Raw genomic sequence first — 22954 nt, 5'->3', positions numbered from 1 at the left:
TCTCCCTGATGCTACTCACTTAGCGCCCAGGGGATGTTGTGTTTGATGGACAAGGAGGGAAACTACAGGGTTTCTTTGCAAGAGGCTTGGTTAATGAATCCTACAAAATGATTGCATTATTTAAATTTCTACTATACAAAGTGAAATTTCTAAGGAATTGGCATGGTAATTGGTTACAGCTCAGTGGAAATAATCAATGAAATATTTTGTATATACATCTAAAATTTGTAGATGTATATTAATGAAATATTACAGTAAAAAGAATCTACTTTAAATTTATGGTTAACAAAATTGCAAAGTCGTAATCGAAAGCAAAATTTTAAAAAAATTATCAGGAATTTATCTTATTTTAGCATTGCTACCGTATGATCACATTCATGTCACTTGGTTGCATCAAATTTTTGCTCTATTGTAATGAGTCTCTTTTTTTCTAAACATGTACTGTTTTCTTCTGACAGCATCTTTTTCCATTTTGCACACACAAAGATTAATAGTGTCTAAAGTTTCAAGTGCAACTGCATGTGCGCTAGCTTCGGATTAACAGAATTTTACTTGTGTTAAACATGATTTGATATCAATTTACAATTCACATTAAACTGAATATTGCATTATTCAGACACACTAATTGCAACCTACCTGTCTTAAGTTTAAATAAAACCAGTACAATTAATACAAATGTAGCTTTACCCCCAAGCACAGCTGTTTCTTCTCTCTTGTGGAGAAAATACTAGATATTGCTTGATTTGATCCAAATTCTAAAGACTGATTGTTCAAACTATTTGCCTTTCAGGTGCGCAGTCCCAGGAACGCCACCTTGGCTAAAGTTGTGCCAACTCCAAATAATGGCTCCGCAGAACTGGTACCACTCCAGCGAGATCAGGTGAGAAATTAAATCATGGTGTTCAGTTGAGGACAGTTCCTTTTTCTCATCAATTTGTTATATCTCATTTAAGTTTGACTGTTGATTTTGACTTAGCACTTTGTGCAAAGAAGAAATTAAGGTATCCAGAAATGTGGATCTGATCTCAAACAGGTTAGGAATGTGTAATCAATGGCTTGAATCCTGAATTGAATCTTCACAAAGAGAAGAGCTGATTTCAACCATCGAGGGGTTTCTAATTTAAGGAAGGAATATGTTACTACCAGTGTAACAACGGTTCCCTGAGCGCGCGCTTTGCTCGTGTGCACACACTTTGCACGTACCAAACGCGCTCCGCGCATGCCTGTTGCATTTGAAATTAGTTCAAAAATTTAACTTCTACTGCAGCCCCAGTGAGTAAAACAGTTGAGGTGCGGCAATCCGCTCTGCTGCGCCTATCAGCTAGGCTTCAAACAAAGGAAATATAGGTCAGTATAGCGTAGGGGCAAGCGGGTGAGCCTGCCTCATTGTCAGAGTGAACCAGTTTGCTCTCAGCTGATCATTGGAGCTACTGATTCGCCCGAACCGGCTGAATCCCATCCCTGCTTTTTATCCTACTTTCCCTTAAGATTCCTTCCCATCTGCAGCACTTGTCTCAACAGATCACAATTGCAGTACCTACCATACCCCTTGAACAATATTCTAGCGGTATCACGAGTTCTGAGTGGGAAGGATGTGAAATTTGACAGAAAATGTATCTCCCCACTTTTCCACTGATATTCTCTTGCCAACAGATACAAACATTTGCTTTTATGAAAATTAAATTCATTTGTGACTAGCAGCTTTATTATTTGTAAAGCTGCAAAATCACAGCTGGGTTATGTGTCGTGTTGTATCCCTTGCTGTAGCGTTTATGTTTCCCTTGGCCTGTTGTAGCAGGGAGACCTGTAGGCAGCTTCCTCATAGTGGGTCACACTTAATGGCAGAAATCTCCAAACTGGCTCCATGTACGCAGAAAGTTAATTTGTGTGTCCTTTCTAGGGAGAAGATGGAGAGGAGGTTCTTTCTTTTGAATTTCAAAAAATCAAATACTTTTGTGAGCTAAGTGAAAGCAAAAAATTCCTTCCTGTGGCATTTCCTGTGGAGCACCCACTGCAGTATTATCAGAATGCTCGTGGTTACCAGGAAGACAAAGAAATCAAAGCAGCAGAAAAAAAATATGGCACCAACAAGTAAGTAGGACAAAGGCGGGCTACAGTATTTATCTATAATATTTATCATAAACTTCTTAAGACAGGAATATCTAAGCTCTTGACCGTTGAATATTCAGCTTAATTAGTCTATAGCTATTGACAGCATGTTGGTGATATATTACCTAGCATTGATTGCCAGACGGATATGGAAGAGAAGTTTCTAGTTAATAATTCACAATAGCAAAAAATAAAATTTTTATTGCTCCTTATTGCACTTATTTATTAAGCTGATATGCTGCCTTTCCACTGCTCCATCTATCTACATTAATGTATATGTATATGTCTCCTAGAAGGCTTTTTTATCCCCCAACATTGACTTACAATTCTATCATTTGTAAATTAAATAAGCTGAATTTGGACACTTAGCAGCCATGAGATTAATTGCTCTCTATCTTGCCAAGATCAATTTTATTCCAATCTTATTCCTTTGCATGAGATGGGTCTACGACAGCTGGCCACAGCCAACTTGTTGTAGTCAACTCGCTTTGGCCAACTCGCCATGGAACAACTTACGATGGCCAACTCACTGCGGGACAAGAGTTACATTAATATTGAAGAAATAGTGGAATAGAATCATTTTAAAAAGGGTGTCAAAGGAGGGATAAAATGAAATGTGCAATGCAAAAATTAAAATATTTTTAAAATTATTTTAAATAATTAAATTGAACTGTTGAATTGTCCCACAGTGAGTTGGCTGTGGTGAGTTGGCCACACTGAATTGGCCAAAGCGAGTTGTCCCATTCTGGCATGCAATTGCATGAATCCTAAGCCCATTTTTACTCATTTTCCTGCCTTTCTACATTCCCAATAACTCATCTTTCCATCCTGTATCGTGGAAGAAAGTTCTTCATCTCATTCATCCAATCCCTCATAACAAGCTGTCTTATCCTATTTAAAGATCCTCTGTGTTCAGGCATGCCTTTGTAATTAAAAACATATTAGCTCTCTCGAAGGCATAGATCTGCTTTCCTTACCCCAACTGTAGACACAATTTCTCCCTTTATTCCCACTGTATAACTATAACTTTCTTGTCTTAAAAGCTAAAGAAAAGCAAAACAAAAAAAACCTCAGTTTCTACAGCTGTAACCCAGTTTTCATAAACTTGGCACTTTCCCAGTATCCCAAATTACAACTGCTTTTGTTCTTACCGAGTTGTTGATGTGGACTGGAGATATGGTAGCATTTTCAGCTACAATGTATATGAAGGTACTTTCCTTCCCTAATTGTTCCAGTAGTTATTTAATTAGTTATTAAATATTAACTACTGATTATTATCCACTGATGATGAAAATTGTGGGACTGACAATGACAACTGAGGAGCAGTCCTGATTAAGTAGTGCCTGAAGCTTTAAAGTTCTGAGCTTTGAAGGATAATTTGATGAAGCCAAAGTGAAAATAGAAGAGAGCGAGAAATGGGTAAGGAAAATGAAACCTTCATGATCCAAAGCGGAGGTGGAGAATCTGTGATCCTCCTGACAATGTTGTCGTATCTCCCAGAAGACTGAAAGTTAAATGCAGCAAAACTGAAAGTTTTGCAAATTGAATGGGCTCAAGAAAGGGTGAGTGCTAAAATGAACAAGGATTCTGCTTTTCACACAGGGCAGAAATGGTTGTGCCAGAATTCCTGGAACTCTTCAAAGAGAGAGCAACAGCTCCTTTCTTCGTCTTTCAGGTAATAAAAGCTGTATGCCAAGGCACAACATTAAGTGTATTTTTTTGTTGATGTTATTTCATTGTTTCTTAAATTGACAAAAGGATAAGCAAATGCTGATGTCATTCAAAGCTGTTGATTCCCAGACCATTATGAGTTATAAGCTTTTTATTTATGCAGTTTATTTATGTAACGTGGACTTGTTCAGACGTCCTCAGCAAAGAAAGTGGAAATACTTATATTTATATAAATATTTCATTGTGGCTCCTAGCTTCCAAAAAGTTGCCAAACTGCGTGATCCCTAAAATCCTTTGATTCTGCTTTTCACAGGTATTTTGTGTGGGCCTGTGGTGCCTGGATGAATACTGGTATTATAGCGTCTTCACTCTTTCCATGCTGGTAGCTTTTGAAGCATCCCTTGTCCAGCAACAAATGAGGAACATGTCCGAGATCCGAAAAATGGGTAACAAACCCTACATGATCCAGGTAAGCAAGGGCAAGAGATGATGAGACTCAAACAAAACTTGAAGGCTCCAGTGCTGTTTCCGCCTCCTCCCCCCCCCCCCATCCCCATCTGCAGAGATTCTAATGAACTGTTAACTTCCAAAATATTGGAGGTCCTGTCGCTCAGGATGATGTGAATAACAGTTGCTGTACTCGTTAAGTGGGCTTGCTAAAGAGAGAGGAGCTGACAGAAAAAGCAGAGTGATTGATACGTGGGATTTTCAGTAAGACAGGAAAGGTTGCCACAACCGTAGAAACTAAGATGGAAAGGTGCTTAATTATCAAAAAATTTTCATTTGTCACCCAAATCTTCACATTTTTCTCCCCTTCCAGTATTCACTAGCTCCTAAGACATCTCCATTTTTCTTGGCTTTGTAAATGTATTGGTTTCTTCCATGAAAGCAATGATTAAATTTTGGATAAATTTAGGAACAGGCTAAATTTACAGAGAAAGTGTATATACGTTCCATCCATTTTTTATTCTTACATTCTATTATTTTTATGAACAAATTCTTTTGGTTAAAGGTACCATGAAAGTTACATAGGTGGCTGTTGCTTCTCCAAAGCTACTTCAGCCCAAGGATCCAAAATATTATTTTGCTGCCTCTTTATTTTTCAGGTTTACAGAAACAGGAAGTGGCGGCCAATTTCCAGTGATGAAATAATTCCAGGGGACATTGTTTCAGTCGGTAATGGAGATCCCTTACTTGTCGCAAATAAAGAACTACCTACCTTTTTCTATTTCAAAGGGTTTTTTGGCTTTTGTCTATATTCAGATACTCCTATATATTAGTAAAACTGCCAGGTATTGAATGGGAATTAGGGCAGAAAGAAGTCTGTCCAGATCTGTGAGGCTGCATTTTCTGACATAAGCTGAACTTAGGTTAATATTGTTGTTAAGAGGAAGAATTTGCTTGTAAAAATGTTACTTTTATGTCAAAAACTGTACTGAAGTTTCTTTTTTCCCCCTGGCCATTCCTTGTGTAATTTTCCTTGTGAACGTGCAGAAGGCAGCATCGAAGGGGCAGAAAGCATTTGGACCTCACTGGAGAGACTCAGGAAGGCATATGACATACTAGCAAAACAGGATTGATATGTCAGCAACTTTTTCTTGCTGTTCGGTGGGAAAATCATCATTTGTGCTGCCTAAACAGGCTGAGCTCTCCTAAGATGGGGAAAGAAGAACAGCTTGCAAGTCCTTCACAATCCTTAGAGTAATCTAGATCCTAACTAAGCCCATATTTTCTCCCAACTCCTTTCTGAGCATTCAACTTTTTATTCCAGGCCGCTCTCCCCATGAGAACCTCGTGCCGTGCGACATGTTGCTGCTGCGAGGAAGGTGTATTGTAGACGAAGCCATGTTAACTGGAGAGTCAGTCCCTCAAATGAAGGTTTGTGCCAGGGTTCCAAGTCATAAACCCATAGAAAGCAAAACTCTGAGGCCGATAGGTTCCTCAAAGAATAGCTTTATTGGGTACATCATATTGGCACCTATAGAGTGAAAACAGGCTCTTAAAGCATCCACGGTTTTTACCTAGTCAAAAGTAAAAGTTTGTAAAAGGGAGAAAAAGTCTTGATACGTCACATGACACTGCTGTAGTGACGCGAGTTTGACATCCCTGCTCTGGATCATTGTCCGATTCTGGGGCCAACTCTCATTTGAACAAGGACAATTCTTGTATTCGAGAAAATATGTAATTTGTACAGGCAAAAATATAGATAAAGAGAATTCAGCAAAGACTGGCTGCCTACATCTCTGCCTATCTCAGCAAATTTTGTGTTTATTGTCTTATTTATTCGCTTATTGTCAATGCTCAAGTTCTGTTTTGTCCTATGCAGGAGCCTGTTGAGGATTTGGATCCTGATCACGTCCTGGATATGCAAGCGGATTCCAGGTTGCATGTCATTTTCGGGGGAACAAAAGTTGTGCAGCATATCCCACCCCAAAAAGCCAGTACTGGCCTGAAACGTATGTAGCAACTAAGCCAGCGTGAACAAAATTGGGAGCAGGGACAAGGGAAGAGATAGGAGAAAAATCAATAAATTATGATTTATTGATTAACTTTTTTTAAAAAAAATATTGTACTCATATAGTGCTTCTCAGATCACTTTTGTCAGATTCTGAGAAAGAGTAGTGCAACATGTTGACTGAATTTACTGATAAATATAGCTAGTCCAAGTAGGCTCTTTTCTTCAGCTTATAACTTCTGCCTTTTTGATTTGGATTGGATTGGATTGGATTTATTTCATTTATATGCCGCCCTTTTCCCCGAAGGGGACTCAGCGTGGCTCACAATTCGGTCAGGGAAGGGGGTACAGACGGGGGATAAAAAGACGAAACATAACAATACACAATTTAAAAACACACAACAACCATACCATTCGAGGAGGGGGGCAAAAGCTCTTTAGCCCCAGGCCTGTCGGAACAGCCAGGTTTTAAGGGCTTTGCGGAAGGCCTGGAGGGTGGTGAGGGTTCGAATCTCCACGGGGAGCTCGTTCCAGAGGGTCGGAGCAGCCACAGAGAAGGGTCTCCTCCGGGTAGTCGCCAGTCGGCATTGGCCGGCGGATGGAATTCAGAGGAGGCCTAATCTGTGGGATCTGATCGGTCTATTGGAGGCAATTGGCAGCAGGAGGTCTCTCAAGTACCCAGGTCCAATACCATGAAGGGCTTTATAAGTGACGACTAGCGCCTTGAAGCGTATCCGAAGACCAATAGGCAGCCAGTGCAGCTCGCGGAGGATAGGTGTTACGTGGGTGAACCGAGGTACACCCACGATCGCTTGCGCGGCTGCATTCTGGACAAGCTGAAGTCTCCGAATGCTCTTCAAGGGCTGCCCCATGTAGAGCACGTTGCAGTAGTCCAGTCTAGAGGTCACAAGGGCACGAGTGACTGCTGTGAGGGCCTCCCGGTTCAGGTAGGGACGCAACTGGTACACCAGGCGAACCTGGGCAAATATATATATGATATATGATGACTTAAAAAAAAACTGCATAAGTGTTATAGTGTTCACATTTGCTGGGGGTAGGGAGGGGTTCACCCAAATTCCCCATTTAAGCTTTATAGAGCTGTTTTACAAAAATATACCATATTTTCCTTTCTCCCTTCTGCAGCTGTTGACAATGGGTGTGTGGCCTATGTTCTGAGGACAGGCTTTAATACTTCTCAGGTAAGAACCTCTGTGCTTTTATGTGAAAGCAATTAGGCATCTTCATCCTGGGGTTCACTTCTCCAGCAAAAGAAGCAGAACTTGTAATTCGGAGCTCATGATTCTTTCTGACTAACTTACAAATCTAAGATATATATCTCCACTACCCAAAGTCCGTTAAAAATAGAACTTGAAGCAAAGATGAAATTGTGACGATGTGATTGCTATTTATTTTAAAGAAAGCCAATCGTCTGAGTAAATATGGAACAGTTTTCAAGTCTTCCATCTGCCTTCTACTATTTTGTGTTGTTTATGTTTAATTTAATGCTTTTTAAATTCTTATGCCTTAATAAAATGTTTCTTAAAACATTAAGGTTTTAAGGGAGTGGCTTGATTTGCTGACAATGTTTTGATAGCCAAAGTACATTATTGGTTTGGGGGTTTTTTTGTGCATAATACTGCAGGGAAGGAAATTCCACAATTCTGCGAGTTGCAGTTCAGTATGTCTAGAGTACTCTAAAATGGGGAACACTTTCTGACGATTTAGATAGTAGTCAAATTTTTTTGTTCTATTCTGTCAATAATTCCTCTGAATTATAGCAGACTAATTATTCTTCCCCTCTCTCTCTCTCAGGGGAAGCTCTTACGTACAATCCTCTTTGGCGTGAAACGGGTAACAGCCAACAACTTGGAAACTTTCATCTTCATTCTTTTTCTCCTGGTCTTTGCCATTGCTGCCGCAGCCTATGTATGGATCGAAGGTAAATTTGGGCGTCTAATAAAGAAGAGAATATAGCATCAGTAGGAATGGCAAGTGTGTTGATGAGTTACAAAAAGGGATACTCAATTAGAACGGCTGCATAATTAAAGGGATAGATCTCTTATTGTTTTGGTTAATTTATTGAAGAGATTAGTTGTTCTTTGCTGGATTCAACAGCATTCCAGCACATTCCTGTAGCCAGAAGGAATTTTAAAAAGGCGATATTCTTGATACATTTCTGGATTGATTATCAAGGGAAATGTTTCAGTTGATTATTCTTCAAAAGGTTCAGTATCATGCAGATACTATCCGTAGATTGTCTGGTCTATAGATTAAAACTTTGAGGTCAGAAGACACTTGATTTCCCCTTGTGTACTTACAGTTTCATTGTGCCCTAGCATGTGTTCTGGGACTTAATAATCATCTTAGTCAATTGTACAGCCATGATATATAAATGTGTATCTCTCTTTCTCTTTCCAAGGCACTAAAGACCCCAGCAGGAACCGTTACAAGCTCTTTCTAGAATGTACTTTAATACTAACCTCGGTTGTTCCCCCTGAACTTCCCATTGAGCTCTCCTTAGCCGTCAACACCTCACTCATTGCTCTTGCCAAATTATGTAAGTGCCAAGACTCATGGGAGTATGAGATTGCAAACTTTAAAAGTGTTAAAGTTTAAAGAGAATGATATTTCTGATTCCGGGAAACACCCGTCTTTTATACTACAAATTGCTTTGCTTATTGACTTAATTGACTGGGACATTGTGGTTTGTGATACTGTGGCCTTAAATGTAAAAAAAATGTGGTTTGCAAAACTATTAGCAAACTGTAAAGAGCTTTCAAGTATTTCCTTCACCGGATCAACAAAGCAACTGAAATCTTCCCTTGTAATCTCATATGAAGTTAAGATGACATGAGGAGTTTTCACTTTGCACACCTACTACTTGCCCTAATGCAACCTCTCCAGAATATTGACCTGACACTCCCAGAATTTGTCACAAAGCATGGACAGTTCTAGGAATAGTAATTTAACACTCAACAGTGGTAAAAGTTTGTGAAATCATTTTGAACTATTTGTAGTCTGCAGAATTGTAACTTACAATGGGCCAAGTCCTGTTAATGGACAAAGAGATTCTAGTTAAATAAAGAATACGGACAGAGAACTATGCCACATTTTTACGGAACATACCGAGCTGATGTTAATTAGCGAAAAATATATGAGTTTGGTTAGGGGAGAAATTAATTGTGATTTTTAGTCCATGAGTGGCCTTCCCCTGTTAAAAAAATATCCCATGGTGTTGGTTGCTGCTATTAGAATATGTTCTTTGCTGCATACATTTCTGGATGAACACACCTCAATTAGAAGAGATCTCCAAGATCTTTCTTGTTGATGCTTATAACACTGCAAGGGCTACAGAACCATTGCCAAAGATGTTGGCTTCTATGAATCCACATTTAGGCAGTTAATGTGGCAATGGAGAATATGTTAAGACAGGACATCCAAGGGAAAATGGCCAATTGAGGACAGCTCCTCAGATAAGCAGAACTAACAATTTGCAACCTTCTACAAAAAAGCCAAAGTAGATTAGCTCCTTTTGATCTCTGGCTTAAAGAGAACAGCCTGAGGTTGCACAAGCAGTTTCTCCTTATGGTCCTTACAAAAGAACCTGTTTAAGGCGCTAAAGAAATTTGTAATAAGGATTAACAAACCCTGGAATGATTATAGAGAAAGACTGTTTTGTATAAAAGAAAAACAAAGACTATAAAGTTGACTTTATTCGATCAGGGATAACAATTGATATGTTATTATTCTGGTGGATTTTTTTCTGTTTTTAATAGTATCTTACTTCATTTGACTAAAATGGATCTGATGTAAAAGGTTTTTCAAGTAAATAATTATGTAATTCTAATGTTATACTTAAATTGGCTTTTACACTTGTTTTTCTTTAACTAAAGTAAGGAAGTTTGGAATTATTTTAAAGGAGAAATTATTTCTTTTTGCTATGTTTAACTTTGAAGGGGGGGTGCCTCTGCTAGGATAGTGGGTGCATTTTATACTTGTGAAATATGGATATGCCTATAGAGTGAAGATATGGGACCTGCATTTGAAGATAAGACATTATGTAGAATATTGCCTATTGGGCTCCTATTTTTATAAAGAGGAAATGGTCCCTTTTTGTTTTGTTAAATTTGGGTTTTTTAATTTTGTTTACATCAAAACGTTGGGACCATTTCATGACTTTTAAATGGGATTTTGTTATAGTTATGTTGAATTTTAAATATGCTAATTGTTAAAATCTTAGAGCTCTAGTGGATCTTTTGCTGTGTTTTACCTATTATTAAGAAATAGTTTATGGATTAAGCATTTTATATTTGTTAGTTAAGAGGAAGAGATTAGGATTATTCTTGCCACGAAGAGGTTAGGGAGTCATTTTCTTGGCAGGGAGTTCTTTTTATATATTTTTCTTGCTATTCTCCCCCCTCCCTTTTTTAAAATTTCTATTTTTACTGTTTTATTTAAATGTTCAATACAAGTATTTGTGTGTGGGGAGATTATGCCAAGTGACTTTTTCTAAGAATAATCAATCAATAATCAATCCCAAGAGGCGGACAATCCCAGATAGCAGCTAAAGAATCTGAAGACCACTTTTGTACTGCTGGATGCCCCTATTCAGAAATCCACCATAAGGAGAACTCTGAAGAAAAATGCAAGGACGTTAGGGGGGAAATCTCTGCTGCCCATAAAGAATTGTTCCATTATTCTCATGTTTGTCAAACATCGCCTGGTTGTTGGAAAATATTCTGTGGACAGATGAGTGGAGTTTTTTGGCATTACTGAGAACTGTTATGCTTAGAGAAAATGAAAAACTGCACTCCAGCAAAAATTCATTAGTAAATTCTACAAGAGAATGACCAAATTTTTGTGCATGAGCTGATGAATGTAGGTTATACAGCATAACATACTGGTGCATTTACAACAAGAAGACTAAAAAAGAAGAAATGTAATGTTTTTGGAGTGGCCAAATCAAAAGCTTTACCCTAACCCAACTGAAAAGTTATGGCGTGATCTGTCATGCAAGACAGTGCAAAAACAACATTGAGCTGAAGTAATTTTGTACAGTGGAATGGGCCAGAATACTGCTGAAATAATATGCCAGATTTATCAGCATATTGAGGAAAAGATTGGTTGAAAGCTGCTAAACTTCCTTAAAGTTTCAGGTTTTTCAACAATTACAATATTGACTCAGTACCTTCAGTCAAAAGACATGGCACAAACTATTGTTTTGTAATTAGTTTAAGTGAATATTCTGTCAAAGCCTTAAATGAAACTCAGAACACATTGTAGGTTGCAAGTTCTAGGATTTTTGGATACTTCTAAAGTTTTAACAAACTTTGAATACTGAAGTTGGAGAGGATCACCATAAAGATTCTCGATGGATGTTCTTGGCCTGTTTCTGCTTAAATTGTTTTATTATCTCTGGGGTTTCTAGGTCATTGGATTGAGTGAGAAATATGCTTCCTTGTTAATTTGGCAAAAGAGCCATGGCACTTTCTTCTCCGCTCAATTCCGTCTTTCATTTTTGGGGAATCGAAATCATCCTGGCCATAATTTTCAGGGTGTTGTATGTGGTGGCCTGGGTTCATTCAGATATATAGGACGGAGATATTTTTAAATTGGTAAATACAATGTGAGTGATGGGAATAGATAGGGGATATTTATAAAAAGTAAAGAAAAGAAAAAACAGACTTTTATTATTGCATGCTCACCTATATCTGTCTTTTGTCTCTTGCAGATGTTTATTGCACAGAGCCATTCCGCATCCCCTTTGCTGGCAAGGTCCAGATTTGCTGCTTTGACAAAACTGGCACACTCACCAGTGACAACCTTGTGGTGAGAGGTGTGGCTGGGCTTAGGTAAATCCAGGCTGAGGGAAGCAAAGTTGTTTGGAATTTTTTTGGGGCCCATTGACTTACCCACGGTTTCCTTTTTGTAGTTTCCTAATTTCCTAAGAGATTAGTTATGTTTAAGTTGGGAGTCAGTTGTTTGAGCCTGTGGCCTTTTGATCTTATTGTAGAGACGGGAAAGAAGTGACACCTGTGTCAGACATTCCAGTTGAGACTCATCGGGTCATTGCCACATGTCATTCCTTGATGCAGCTGGACGATGGGACACTGGTGGGTGACCCACTGGAGAAAGCCATGCTAACTGCTGTGGATTGGACTCTGACAAAAGGTAGGCTGAGGTAGCTCCTGAGCGCCCTAAAGCAGCTTTTCCTGCTCTCTGTTTTTATAAGACCACGGGCATTTTACAGAAACATGCAGTAGATTTTCTTTTTTTTTAATTGAAAATTTTAAAAAAGCTTTTACAAATATTTACCTCCCCTCCCCACCCGAACACAACCCTCCCCAACCTTCCCCCCCCCCCCACGACTTCCCAGAACAAATACAGGGTGTAAATCTTTAACAAACATATTCTAAAATAAATAGCAATAGCAATAGCAGTTAGACATATACCGCTTCATAGGGCTTTCAGCCCTCTCTAAGCGGTTTACAGAGTCAGCATATCGCCCCCAACAATCCGGGTCCTCATTTTACCCACCTCGGAAGGATGGAAGGCTGAGTCAACCTTGAGCCGGTGAGATTTGAACCGCCGAACTGCAGCTAACAGTCAGCTTAAAGAAAGTTAGTATCATCTTTCATTTGAGCTTTAACTCCTCTTTTGTTAGGCTAACTAACTAACAGATTATATCGTTCCCCACTTTTTCAGTCATAAACTATCTGGAATATCTTAGTCCCGTATTTATTTTGAATATAGTCAATCCATCTTCTCCACTCCAGTTTATATTTCTCATCTGATTTTCTGAGTTGCAAGAAACTAAGAATGTAAATGCCCATCTGTGTTCTACGATAACAGACTTTATTTGGGCCATGTACAGAGAATACGTCTCTAATGTGCAGAATAACTTTTTATTTAAAAAAAATGGGTTATCTGCACTTTTGTTGTTGGAATTTGTTAATTTAATCCTACATTATCAGCTTAAAGTCAGTTTGTAAATTCACTGGCCATATAAATATAACTGGGAAACTCACAGTAGGTGGACCTTAAACTCTTCCCTTAAATAATATCCCGTTGAGTCATCTACTGTGAGTGTTCCCTGGCAAGAAAAACAAGCAGGAGAAACGATTGCTAGCTAAACAGTATACTTGATGGTATATAGTTGTATACTATATACAACTTCAAAAGCAGCTTTTCAAGATTTAAGAGATGCCCAAGAAAAGTACAGTTGATGTACTGAGAATATCAGTGACACTTTGCCTGTTCCAACATCTGTTATTGTAATAGTTTCTTGAGCTCAACATTATATATTTCCTACGTTCCCTTTACAAGTTTTTAATGAGTACATCTCCTTAACTTTTATGTCACAAGATCCTTCCCCTAGAACTATTATTGCTGAGAACCAAATCAAATATGGAATTCTGATCCTAGTCGATTTAGACATATTTCACAGTTTATTAGCAAAAAGAAAAAGAAAAAAAACTTTTCTCTTATCTCTTTCCTTATGCAAAAAATTGTTTTTTGCAATGTAAGTGAACCAACATATGGGACTACATGGTTTTCCCAATATAAATGTGTACATTGCAAAACATTGCATCTTTCACAACCAGTTCACCTTGGGGAATATTCAAATCACCAATTTCACACCATTCTCCTCTATTATAATGGAGCTAGCGATATCACTCTAACAAAACCTACTGATTTAAATGTCCTGCTGATCATGCCCTTTTGCCATGTATGTCCTTGAATGCCTCCACATTTGCCTATTGTTTTGTTGTGGTTTTGTGCCTTTAAGTCAGTTTTGGAATCCTAATGACTGCCTGGATTAGTGCCTGCAGTTTTCTTGGCCAAGTTGTTTTGGAATTGGTTTGCCCTTGTCTCCTTCCTAGGGCTGAGAGAATGTGGCTAGCTCAAGATCACTCAGCTGGCTTTTGTGCCCAAGGCAGGACTAGAATTCATGATCTTGTGTTTTCTAAACTGATGCCTTCACCACTATACCAAACTGCAAATATCCTATGGATCGCTGCCTGAATTCCTACCGCTCTTGATTCTGGAGACGGCAGTACATTGAATATATTTTATGGGTCTAGGATGCCCAGTCTCTGAGAGTGCCTCTGCTCCTGTAAAGGGATTACGTGATAGGGTTCCATGGTTGAAGAAGGGGAGAAGATGTTCTCCTGGCATTTAGATAAATGGTACAAACAAGGGCTCCTTTTGTCTCCAAACAACCCCCTCCCCTGGGAATCCAAAGGGAAGATTACCGCTTGTAATGTTGAACCCTTTCAGGATTTCCCGATCTCTTTGTTTCCAGATGAGAAAGTTTTCCCCCGAAGTATTAAAACTCAGGGACTGAAAATTCACCAGCGCTTTCATTTTGCCAGTGCCCTGAAAAGAATGTCGGTCTTGGCTTCCTATGAGAAAGTCGGCTCCACTGATCTGTGTTACATTGCAACTGTGAAAGGGGCCCCGGAGATGCTGCATAAAATGGTGAGCTCTTGTCTGCAGATTCCTTCCCTATGTGCATGTGGTGTTATTCTTTTGAAAGGTAAATGGTTTCGAAATATTTTACATGAAACAGTATATACATTTTAACAAACATTTTTTCAAGTTGTAGGACAGGATAGGACAGAATAGTTGGAAGGGACCTTGGAGGTCTTCTAGTTCATCTCTGCTGCTCAAGCAGGCGACCCTACACCAGTGATGGTGAACCCTTCTGGCACTGAGTGCCCAAACCAGAATGTGCGCACACTGGAGCACCAGAAACCCAAAGATGAGCTGGCTGATGCGCAAGCATGGGCTGACACCTGGTCTTTGGGTTCACACGTGAGGAGCAGCTGGCCGGCGTGCATGTTCACACCAGAAACCAGAAGAGCAGCTGGCGATGGCATGCATGCCCATAGAGAGGGCTCTGTGTGCCACCTCTGGCACGTGTGCCAGAGGTTCACCATCACTGCCCTACACCATTTCAGACAAGTGGCTGTCCGGTCTCTTCTGGAAAGCCTCCAGGGACGAAGCACCCACAATTTCTGAAGGCAAAACTGTTCCATTGTTGAATTGTTAACCAGTGGAACAGTTAATGGGATTAATTAATTACACACCTATGAAATTGATGCCTTGAATGTATGCAAATCTGAGTTGCTTTGGCATGGGAAATTCTTAATGGCTTTTGGATAGCTGCACAAAGAAGCTTGCGTTTGTTGTGTGTGCCTAATTGTTGATGATATTTCAGTTGGTCAAACCAGATAGAGTTGGGAAAGAAAACTCCAACTACACCATTGCCACATACAAGTGGAGAAATCTGTGTAATTACTGCAGAAAATCATAGCGTGTACGTTTCACCTCCACCCATGTTTCCATTTTGAATGGTCATCAGTTTTTAATTGTGAGAACATTTTTCCAAGTCTTGGAAAATAATTTTCAGAATACTATGACGTAATATTACCGTAGATGGGAACAGAGTGAGAACAAAGTCTTGGCTTTACTCACCAGATTGGAATGTGATACAAGTAGTAAGTTAAGAGTTGCAATCAATGATCAGCTGTACTCTGGAAAGGAGAATAAGATGGAGTCGGTGTTTGTTGCTGATTACTCCAATGTCTGATCTGCTATACGGACTCAACTTGATTTATTCATCTGCTTTATACTCCGCCTTTCTACCTCAGTTAAAGGCAACTTCCTTGGCTACTGGCAGACGAATCCTTCATAAAGTTGATAAAGACTTTTCATAAAGCCAACTAAACTAGTATCTGTCGCAAGTGTGTTCTTTAAAAAAAGAAGGCATAATGATATTGTATTCTGTCACATTTTTAAAAAATGTGTAGTTGCTCTTCAGGAATAGACTTCTTTTCAGAACAGGGAAGACTCGTTGACAAATGGTGAGCCGGGTATCACAAGGCTTACTTTTGAGGGTTAGCTGAAAGGATCCCGTATGTAGATTGACGTTCTACTAAATGCTCCTCATGATCCACCAGCCGATACAGGTAGTTGTTGTGACCCAACAGGAGCCGTTGGAGCTGCCGATGTACTCCGATAGCGAGGAATCCTATGAGTCTGCTATGGAAGATGTGGAGGACCCTGATCAGGGTTCAGACTAGGAGCAGGGACCAGAGAGGCTGGTTGGCCACCAGGAGGCACCTGAGGCATGGAGCAGTGGGGAAGATCAAGGGGAGTTTGTCCCTGACGCCAGGCAATGGAGGGCGGAGAAACAGAGGCAGCAGTTACAGAGACAGACTCATAAGAGATAATCAAGCCCAGGTAGTTGTGGCTTGGCGCCTCCCAAGAGAGTATATAAAAAGAGACTTTGGGAGGAGTCCTTTTGCAGGACACAACCGTTCGTAACAATCTTGAGGAACTTTGTCTGGTCTGTTTTGTATTTTCGTTCTGTTTGGTTTGGGTTGCTGCCAACCCTTCTGGAATGAGAGTGTTGTATGGGCTTTCAGCCAACAGAGTTGTAATTCCTGTGATTAAAGAGTGGCAAATAGCCAAGCCTGTGTCTGCGTTACTCATAGGCCGGAGGGGGAGGGTCAGAACAGGTAGTCCTTGACTTATATGACAGGTCTTGCATTTAATGACCCTCACAACATCTCTGTGGTCATGTGATCAAACCCCCCCCCCGGGCAACCAGTATATCACAGAAGTGAGTACACCCCCCTCACATTTTGTAAATATTTTAAGTATATCTTCCCAGCGGTTTAGACATTAATGTCTGTGTGTTGCGTTTTGAGGGGACAGCACATTTACACTGTTATACAAGCTGTATACTCACTACTTTACAGTGTCACATGAAAAGATATCCTTACATATTTACAAAATGTGAGGGGGGGTGTTCACTTCTGTGATATACTGTATGCATTTAGGATGGTTGGGGTGTCCCGGGATCATGCGATCACTATTTGCAACCTTTTCGGTCAGCTTTCGACAAGCAAAGTCAATCAGGGAAGCCAGATTCACTTAACAGCCAAAAGGTAAAATCAGGTGCAATTCGGTTGCTTTTCTTAGCAGCAGAAATTCTAGTCCCAATTGTGGTTGTAACAATCTGTATTTCTCCACTTGATCAGTTAACTCCTATTTTGTATGGTAAAGTAGAGCAGGTACCTCCAACACTCCTGGTACCTTCCCAGCTATATTAGGACTATTGCTCCAGTATCCTCAACCATCATCATTGGCTGCGAATTTGGCAGCCATTATGCCAACATACCTGGAAGGATGCCTGTTTGGAGCAATATAACATTGGCTGAATCTTCTCTTTGGTTTGTGTGTGTGTCCAGTTAGGAGGACCCTGAACTTCTCGGTGTGCGTGCTGGAAGTCTCTTTTGTATCCCATAGTGACATGTGTGCCCTTCCTACCGCCACACCCTTCTATGTGAATGCAACTATGAGTTGGCTTAGTGATTTTTCTCTCAGCAGTATTTATTGTAATGGTTGCTGTCTTTTTGTGCAGTTCTCTCAGTGCCCAAGTACCTATGATGCTATTCACACAGAGATCTCACGTGAGGGAGCCAGAGTTTTGGCTCTTGGCTACAAAGAATTGGGGCACCTCACTCATCAGCAGGTAAGTTTCAAAACTTCCCACACAGCTCGTATGTGCCATAAGATATATTGGTGCTTTGGGACATACACTCAATGAATGATACTCTATCTAACTCAATAATCCCGTTAGATTTATAGGTAATGGCTTACATGCTCCCTTTTGAAAATGGGGTGTTCTTTCCTTTCATGTCACACTTTGGGCTGGGGAGAGCACTGGGAGCAGCCAACTTAATTGAATTATTCCATTTTCTTCTTAGTCACAAACCATCCTCTGCATATTCTGGAGGTCTCATTGAAGACTGACAGAAGAGTAAAGTCTGTCAGTGCCTCCTTTCTTAATGTGAAGCCTTCCTCTCCTCTAATTGTGGGAAAGAACTACAGAATTCTAAATAAGCAGAGGGAAGGCCACTTCTCATTCATGTGGCAAATTTACAATCAAGTCTGCTTTTGAGGGGCAGGGGTGGTGGCGGCTTAGGCAGTATTGTGATCAGTGGTGGGATTCAGTGGGTTCGGACCGATTTGCATGAACTGGTTGTTAAATTACCACCACCACCATCTCCGGCTATCAAAGTGGACCCGCCGCATTGCAATGGAGAAGAGGGCAACGGAGCAGTCAGCGCGAGGGAAGGAGAAGGCCGATTTCTTCCTTCCCTCGCGCCAGCCACTGCATTTCCTGTTCCTCCATTGCAGAGCAGTGCCCAGGATCCCCTTTGATAGCAGGGGGGAGGGGGATTTAACAACTGGTTATCCCAGAGTCTGGTTAGCCGTCGCGGGAGGCTTGTCCCACATGTGCGCCGGAGATGGGCCACATGCCTCCCACAACAGCCAACCTGACCCTGGGCAGAACCAGTTGTTAAATTATTTGAATCCCACCACTGATGATTATGCGGCACTCAGAAGGCAAGTGGCAAATGGTTGCTACTTGGAAAGCTGCTCTGTAACAGATGCACAAGGCAATGGAGAGGGTGAGGGGGTTAGAAAGGGAGCAAGAGGGCAAAATAATTAGCTGTAGAAGTGCAGGCAGCATGGCCTTGGATAGCAAAGCCTTTCGTCAGCAATTGCAGTACTGTACAGAACTGTGCAAATCAGGGGGTACAGTCTGCTGTCGCTGTAGACCAGGAAGCAAGCAAGCAATACGGAGGGAAGCAAGCAAAGCAAAAAGCATGAATGGAGCAACTGGTGTGAATTAGCTTCCTGGGTATGATGAGATGGTTCTGGGATATGAACCCTCCTAAATTGAAATGCACTGCAAAGTTTAGACTGAGAACTAAACCTGAGGACAGATGGTTTCCAGTGAATTTAAAGAGCAGGAGAAAAGTAGGGAGGGGGGCAGTTGTGTTGGAATGGGTTGTTCTAGGAAGGGGACCTACTGGCAGAGGTTGTATTCATGCGTTGTATTATGGCGTGGTTGCTTTGTTTAATAAAAAAAAAGGCACATTGGTTATTGTATGGGATGCAATAGGCCCAAATCTGTAACCAATTGGAAATCAAGGCTCACGTAGGTATATTATTAAATCAGAACAAACATGGAATGAAAGTAGAATCATAAAACCTGGAAGTCGTAAAGATGTTGGAGCCGGGAGGAACAAAAATATTTTAATATAATCTGGATTTATTTCTTAAATACACTTAATTATGTGACTTTTCGGAAGGCATGCAATAAGTTTCAGTTTATTGGGGGGCAGAGTTTGAGGTTGGGGGAGTGTTATATTATTGTAAAAATGTCTTAGCTATAATCGGCTTTTGTGTTTCCTATCCAAAGGCACGAGAAATAAAGCGGGAGGCCCTGGAATGTGACTTGAAGTTCACAGGCTTCATTGTGGTTTCCTGCCCTCTTAAAGTCGACTCCAAGCCAGTTATCCGTGATATACTTAACGCTTCCCACCGTGTGAGTTGTGGCTGAGAAACTGGACGGAACCAAGAAGAGGGGCCTAGGCAAATGTTTGAGCCAGTTTGCATAATTTCACGAATTCTTCCTAATTCTTCCTCCCCCTCTTCACGTTTGTTGGATCTGCCCTGCTCTTTTGTCACCACCTCCAGTCCAAAGGGATAAAACATATTACAGCATCTTTTTGTCTTAAATAAATTGGCTAGGGCAGCAGAATAACTCTTCAAGAAGAGTATACGGACATTCTCAGGCATCCCGGTTGTGGTTGTCCCAACGGTGCTTTTTTCAAGAGGCAACTGGACTTTCTGGTTTTTCTTTGAAGACGTTTCGCTTCTCATCCAAGAAGCTTCTTCAGCTCTGACTGGATGGTGGGGAGTGGAAGGATTGATACTCCTTGCAGACAGCTGGACATTTGCATTCCTTTAGCGGGTCTTTAAGGTCACATGGAGGTTTATCTGTGTCATTGAGGTCCCTGAGTGGTGCAAACTGGAACCAAGGCATAAACAACCACTTCATAAATGCACGGCACAACATAGGAGAACTAACAATCAGGACTAGATTCAGCAGTCCATCTGCATTTAAAAGACACCGGCCACTCTTTTGAAGACAACAAAGTCCATATTTTGGACAGAGGGGATCGCTGGTTTGAAAGAGGGGTTAAAGAGGCCATCTAAGTCAAAACTGAACAGCCCTCTCTCAACAGAGGGGGAGGGATATGACATTATCTATCTCCAATCTATCACACAGTCCTTTCAACAGTTCCAAGAAGGCTCCACACTCATTTGCACCACTCAGGGGACCCTGAGGACAGAGATAAACCTCCAGGTGACCTTAAATACACACTAAAAGATTGCAAATGTCCAACTGTCCTCAAGGAATATAAATCCTTCTACTCCCCACCATCCAGTCAGAGCTGAAGAAGCTTCTTGGATGAGAAGTGAAACGTCTTCAAAGAAACACCAGAAAGTCCAGGTGCCTCTTGAAAAAAAGCACCTTTGGGTCTTAAAGAACAGCTAAGCAAACAAAAACAAAATCCTGCAGGAGCAGATGAAAAAAACAGCCACGCCCAGTCAGGCATCCCGTTTCCCTTTGGGAACTGAGCAACCCAAGCAAGCTTCCAAGCATAGTATTGTTACTATGGAAGGTGAACAGCTCTTTTTTTGCATAGTGTGTATTTCTCCTGTTTGGAATGGAGGACATAGGCAAGCACAGTGTTTCCTTTTTTTTTGCAGCCTGGGCATTCCCTCTTTATCCTCTTGATTAGTTTAGTTTAGTTTAGTTTTGGTTTATTTGTATGCCGCCCTTCTCCAGGAGGGACTCAGGGCGGCAAACAACTCAAAGGGGAAAGGGAACATAAACAACAGTACACATAATTAAAATACACGAAAATCACACAGCCATACCAGTCGAGAGAGGAGGGGAACTCATCAACCCCAGGCCTGCCGGTACAGCCAGGTTTTGACGGCTTTCCGGAAGGCCTGGAGAGAGGTGAGAGTCCGGATCTCCGCGGGGAGTTCATTCCAAAGGGCCGGGGCTGCTACAGAGAAGGCCCTCCCCCGGGTAGTAGCCAGATGGCATTGGCTGGTGGACGGAACCCGGAGGAGGCCGACCCTGTGAGATCTGACGGGTCTTTGGGAGGTAATTGGCAGCAGGCGGCCTCTCAAGTACCCAGGTCCAATACCATGAAGGGCTTTATAAGTTACGACTAGCACTGATCATTAGACACGATGGGATGTCCTTATCTGAGAGAGACAGAGGACCAAAACTGTCTTTTTAAAACTGCGTGGGGGGGCAGGGGGGTGGGAGAGGCAACATATACCCATCAGCCGGGCTGCATTTTTAATTAGCACATGCCAGTAGGCTGCTTTTATGCACACCTTTATGGCAGTCTGCTTCTTCAAGCAGTGGTTCTGAAGCAGATCGTCGTTTCTGCAGAGCAGCTTCCCTGCACGTTGCCTGTAGTCAGGTGGCACAAACCTACCCTTTAACCCCACTTTACAGGTAGTGATGATCACAGGTGACAGCCCACTGACGGCTTGCCACGTGGCCCAGGAGCTGCACTTCACTCAAAAGGAGCAGACGCTCATTTTGCAGCCACCTAGTAAAGGTAAAAAAAACAAAAATCACTGGGGGGGGGGGGCGGGGGGGGGGAGGGAGAGAAGACAGATGCTGCCGCCACATTGCACAGCGTGTGATCACCTTATGCAGCATTTGCTCTGTAGGACAATATAAGCCATCACACCTAGCCCAGGGATGTCAAACTGGCAGCCCACGGGCCAGATGTGTCATGGGCAGGCCACGCCCGCCCCAGGTCCACGAAGGGAAAAAACATGATGGCAACGTGACGGCGCGAGTTTGACACCCATGGCCTGTCCCTTTTTCCTGGGATTCAGTGGTATTTTGGTTGTTGCTGTTGTTTTCAAAGGCTGTCCATTGGTGATTAGTTTTCAAGCTGTGGTGTCTGGGATCATTATTCCCCTGGTATCCAACACTACTACATTTCCGGCATGAGAGCTACCAAACAGACAAGCACCTCCCTTTGCCTAATTCCCTTCTCTGCTCTAGGCTTCGGTTGGAAATGGCAGTCCATCAACGGCACTACTGTCCTCCCAATTGTCCCAGACTCACTGCGGGAACTGACCAGCAACCACAACCTGTGCATCACAGGGGAAGGTCTCGCTCACCTGCAAGCTACAGACTCGCAGCTGCTGCTTAAACTCATTCCACACATCCAGGTCTTTGCACGTGTTGCACCCAAGCAGAAGGCAGGTGGTCTTTATCTTTAATGCCCAGCCCAACTGCTCCTTGGCCGATTGACGCAAAGATTGCAGGTTTATTTTGCTAAACCTTGCCTGAGAATAGGCACATCTCTTCCAGAAATAGTGGTACGGTGTTAACCATTCTCTGCAGTAGCTGCGGAGAAACTGGCCTTCCAGCTGGTGGTGATGACTGCAGTTTCCAGTCCATTTCAGCAGCTACAGGTAGTCCAATTGTGCCCCAAATTTCTGTGGTCAAGTGAGCCAGTCGTTAAGTGAGTTTTGCCCCATTTTATGGCCTTTCTTGCCAAAGTTATCAAATGAATCACTGCAGTTGTTCAGTTAGTAACCCAGATGTTAAGTGAATCTGGCTTCCCCACTGACTTTGCTTGTCAGAAAGTCGCAAGAGGGGATCGATCACATGACACAGCAACGGTCATAAATAGCAATCAGTTGCCAAGCATCTGAATTTTGATCACATGATCATGGGGATGCTGCAAAGGCATAACTGAAAACCGGTCATAAGTCGCTTTTTTCAGTAGTATGGCCTTT

The 22954-nt window shown here is 41.5% G+C and overlaps 1 protein-coding gene across 1 annotated transcript in view; it reads left to right on the top strand.

The window, feature by feature from the left end:
* The window catches only part of ATP13A1 (ATPase 13A1), a 36228-nt gene that overhangs the window by 3776 nt on the left and 9498 nt on the right, over positions 1-22954 (top strand). Inside the window, exons 2-18 of the mRNA XM_032209472.1 lie at positions 791-880; positions 1901-2091; positions 3712-3784; positions 4094-4249; positions 4887-4956; positions 5552-5658; positions 6107-6236; positions 7379-7434; positions 8048-8174; positions 8655-8792; positions 11967-12087; positions 12249-12406; positions 14541-14716; positions 17670-17780; positions 19521-19646; positions 21648-21753; positions 22212-22411. Coding sequence (XP_032065363.1) covers positions 791-880; positions 1901-2091; positions 3712-3784; positions 4094-4249; positions 4887-4956; positions 5552-5658; positions 6107-6236; positions 7379-7434; positions 8048-8174; positions 8655-8792; positions 11967-12087; positions 12249-12406; positions 14541-14716; positions 17670-17780; positions 19521-19646; positions 21648-21753; positions 22212-22411 — 2136 coding nt within the window. The remainder of the gene's footprint in view (positions 1-790; positions 881-1900; positions 2092-3711; positions 3785-4093; positions 4250-4886; positions 4957-5551; positions 5659-6106; positions 6237-7378; positions 7435-8047; positions 8175-8654; positions 8793-11966; positions 12088-12248; positions 12407-14540; positions 14717-17669; positions 17781-19520; positions 19647-21647; positions 21754-22211; positions 22412-22954) is intronic.

This window comes from Thamnophis elegans, chromosome 2, assembly GCF_009769535.1.
Source record: "Thamnophis elegans isolate rThaEle1 chromosome 2, rThaEle1.pri, whole genome shotgun sequence".
Lineage (NCBI taxonomy): Eukaryota > Metazoa > Chordata > Lepidosauria > Squamata > Colubridae > Thamnophis > Thamnophis elegans.
This window is presented reverse-complemented; position numbering and strand designations above follow the sequence as displayed.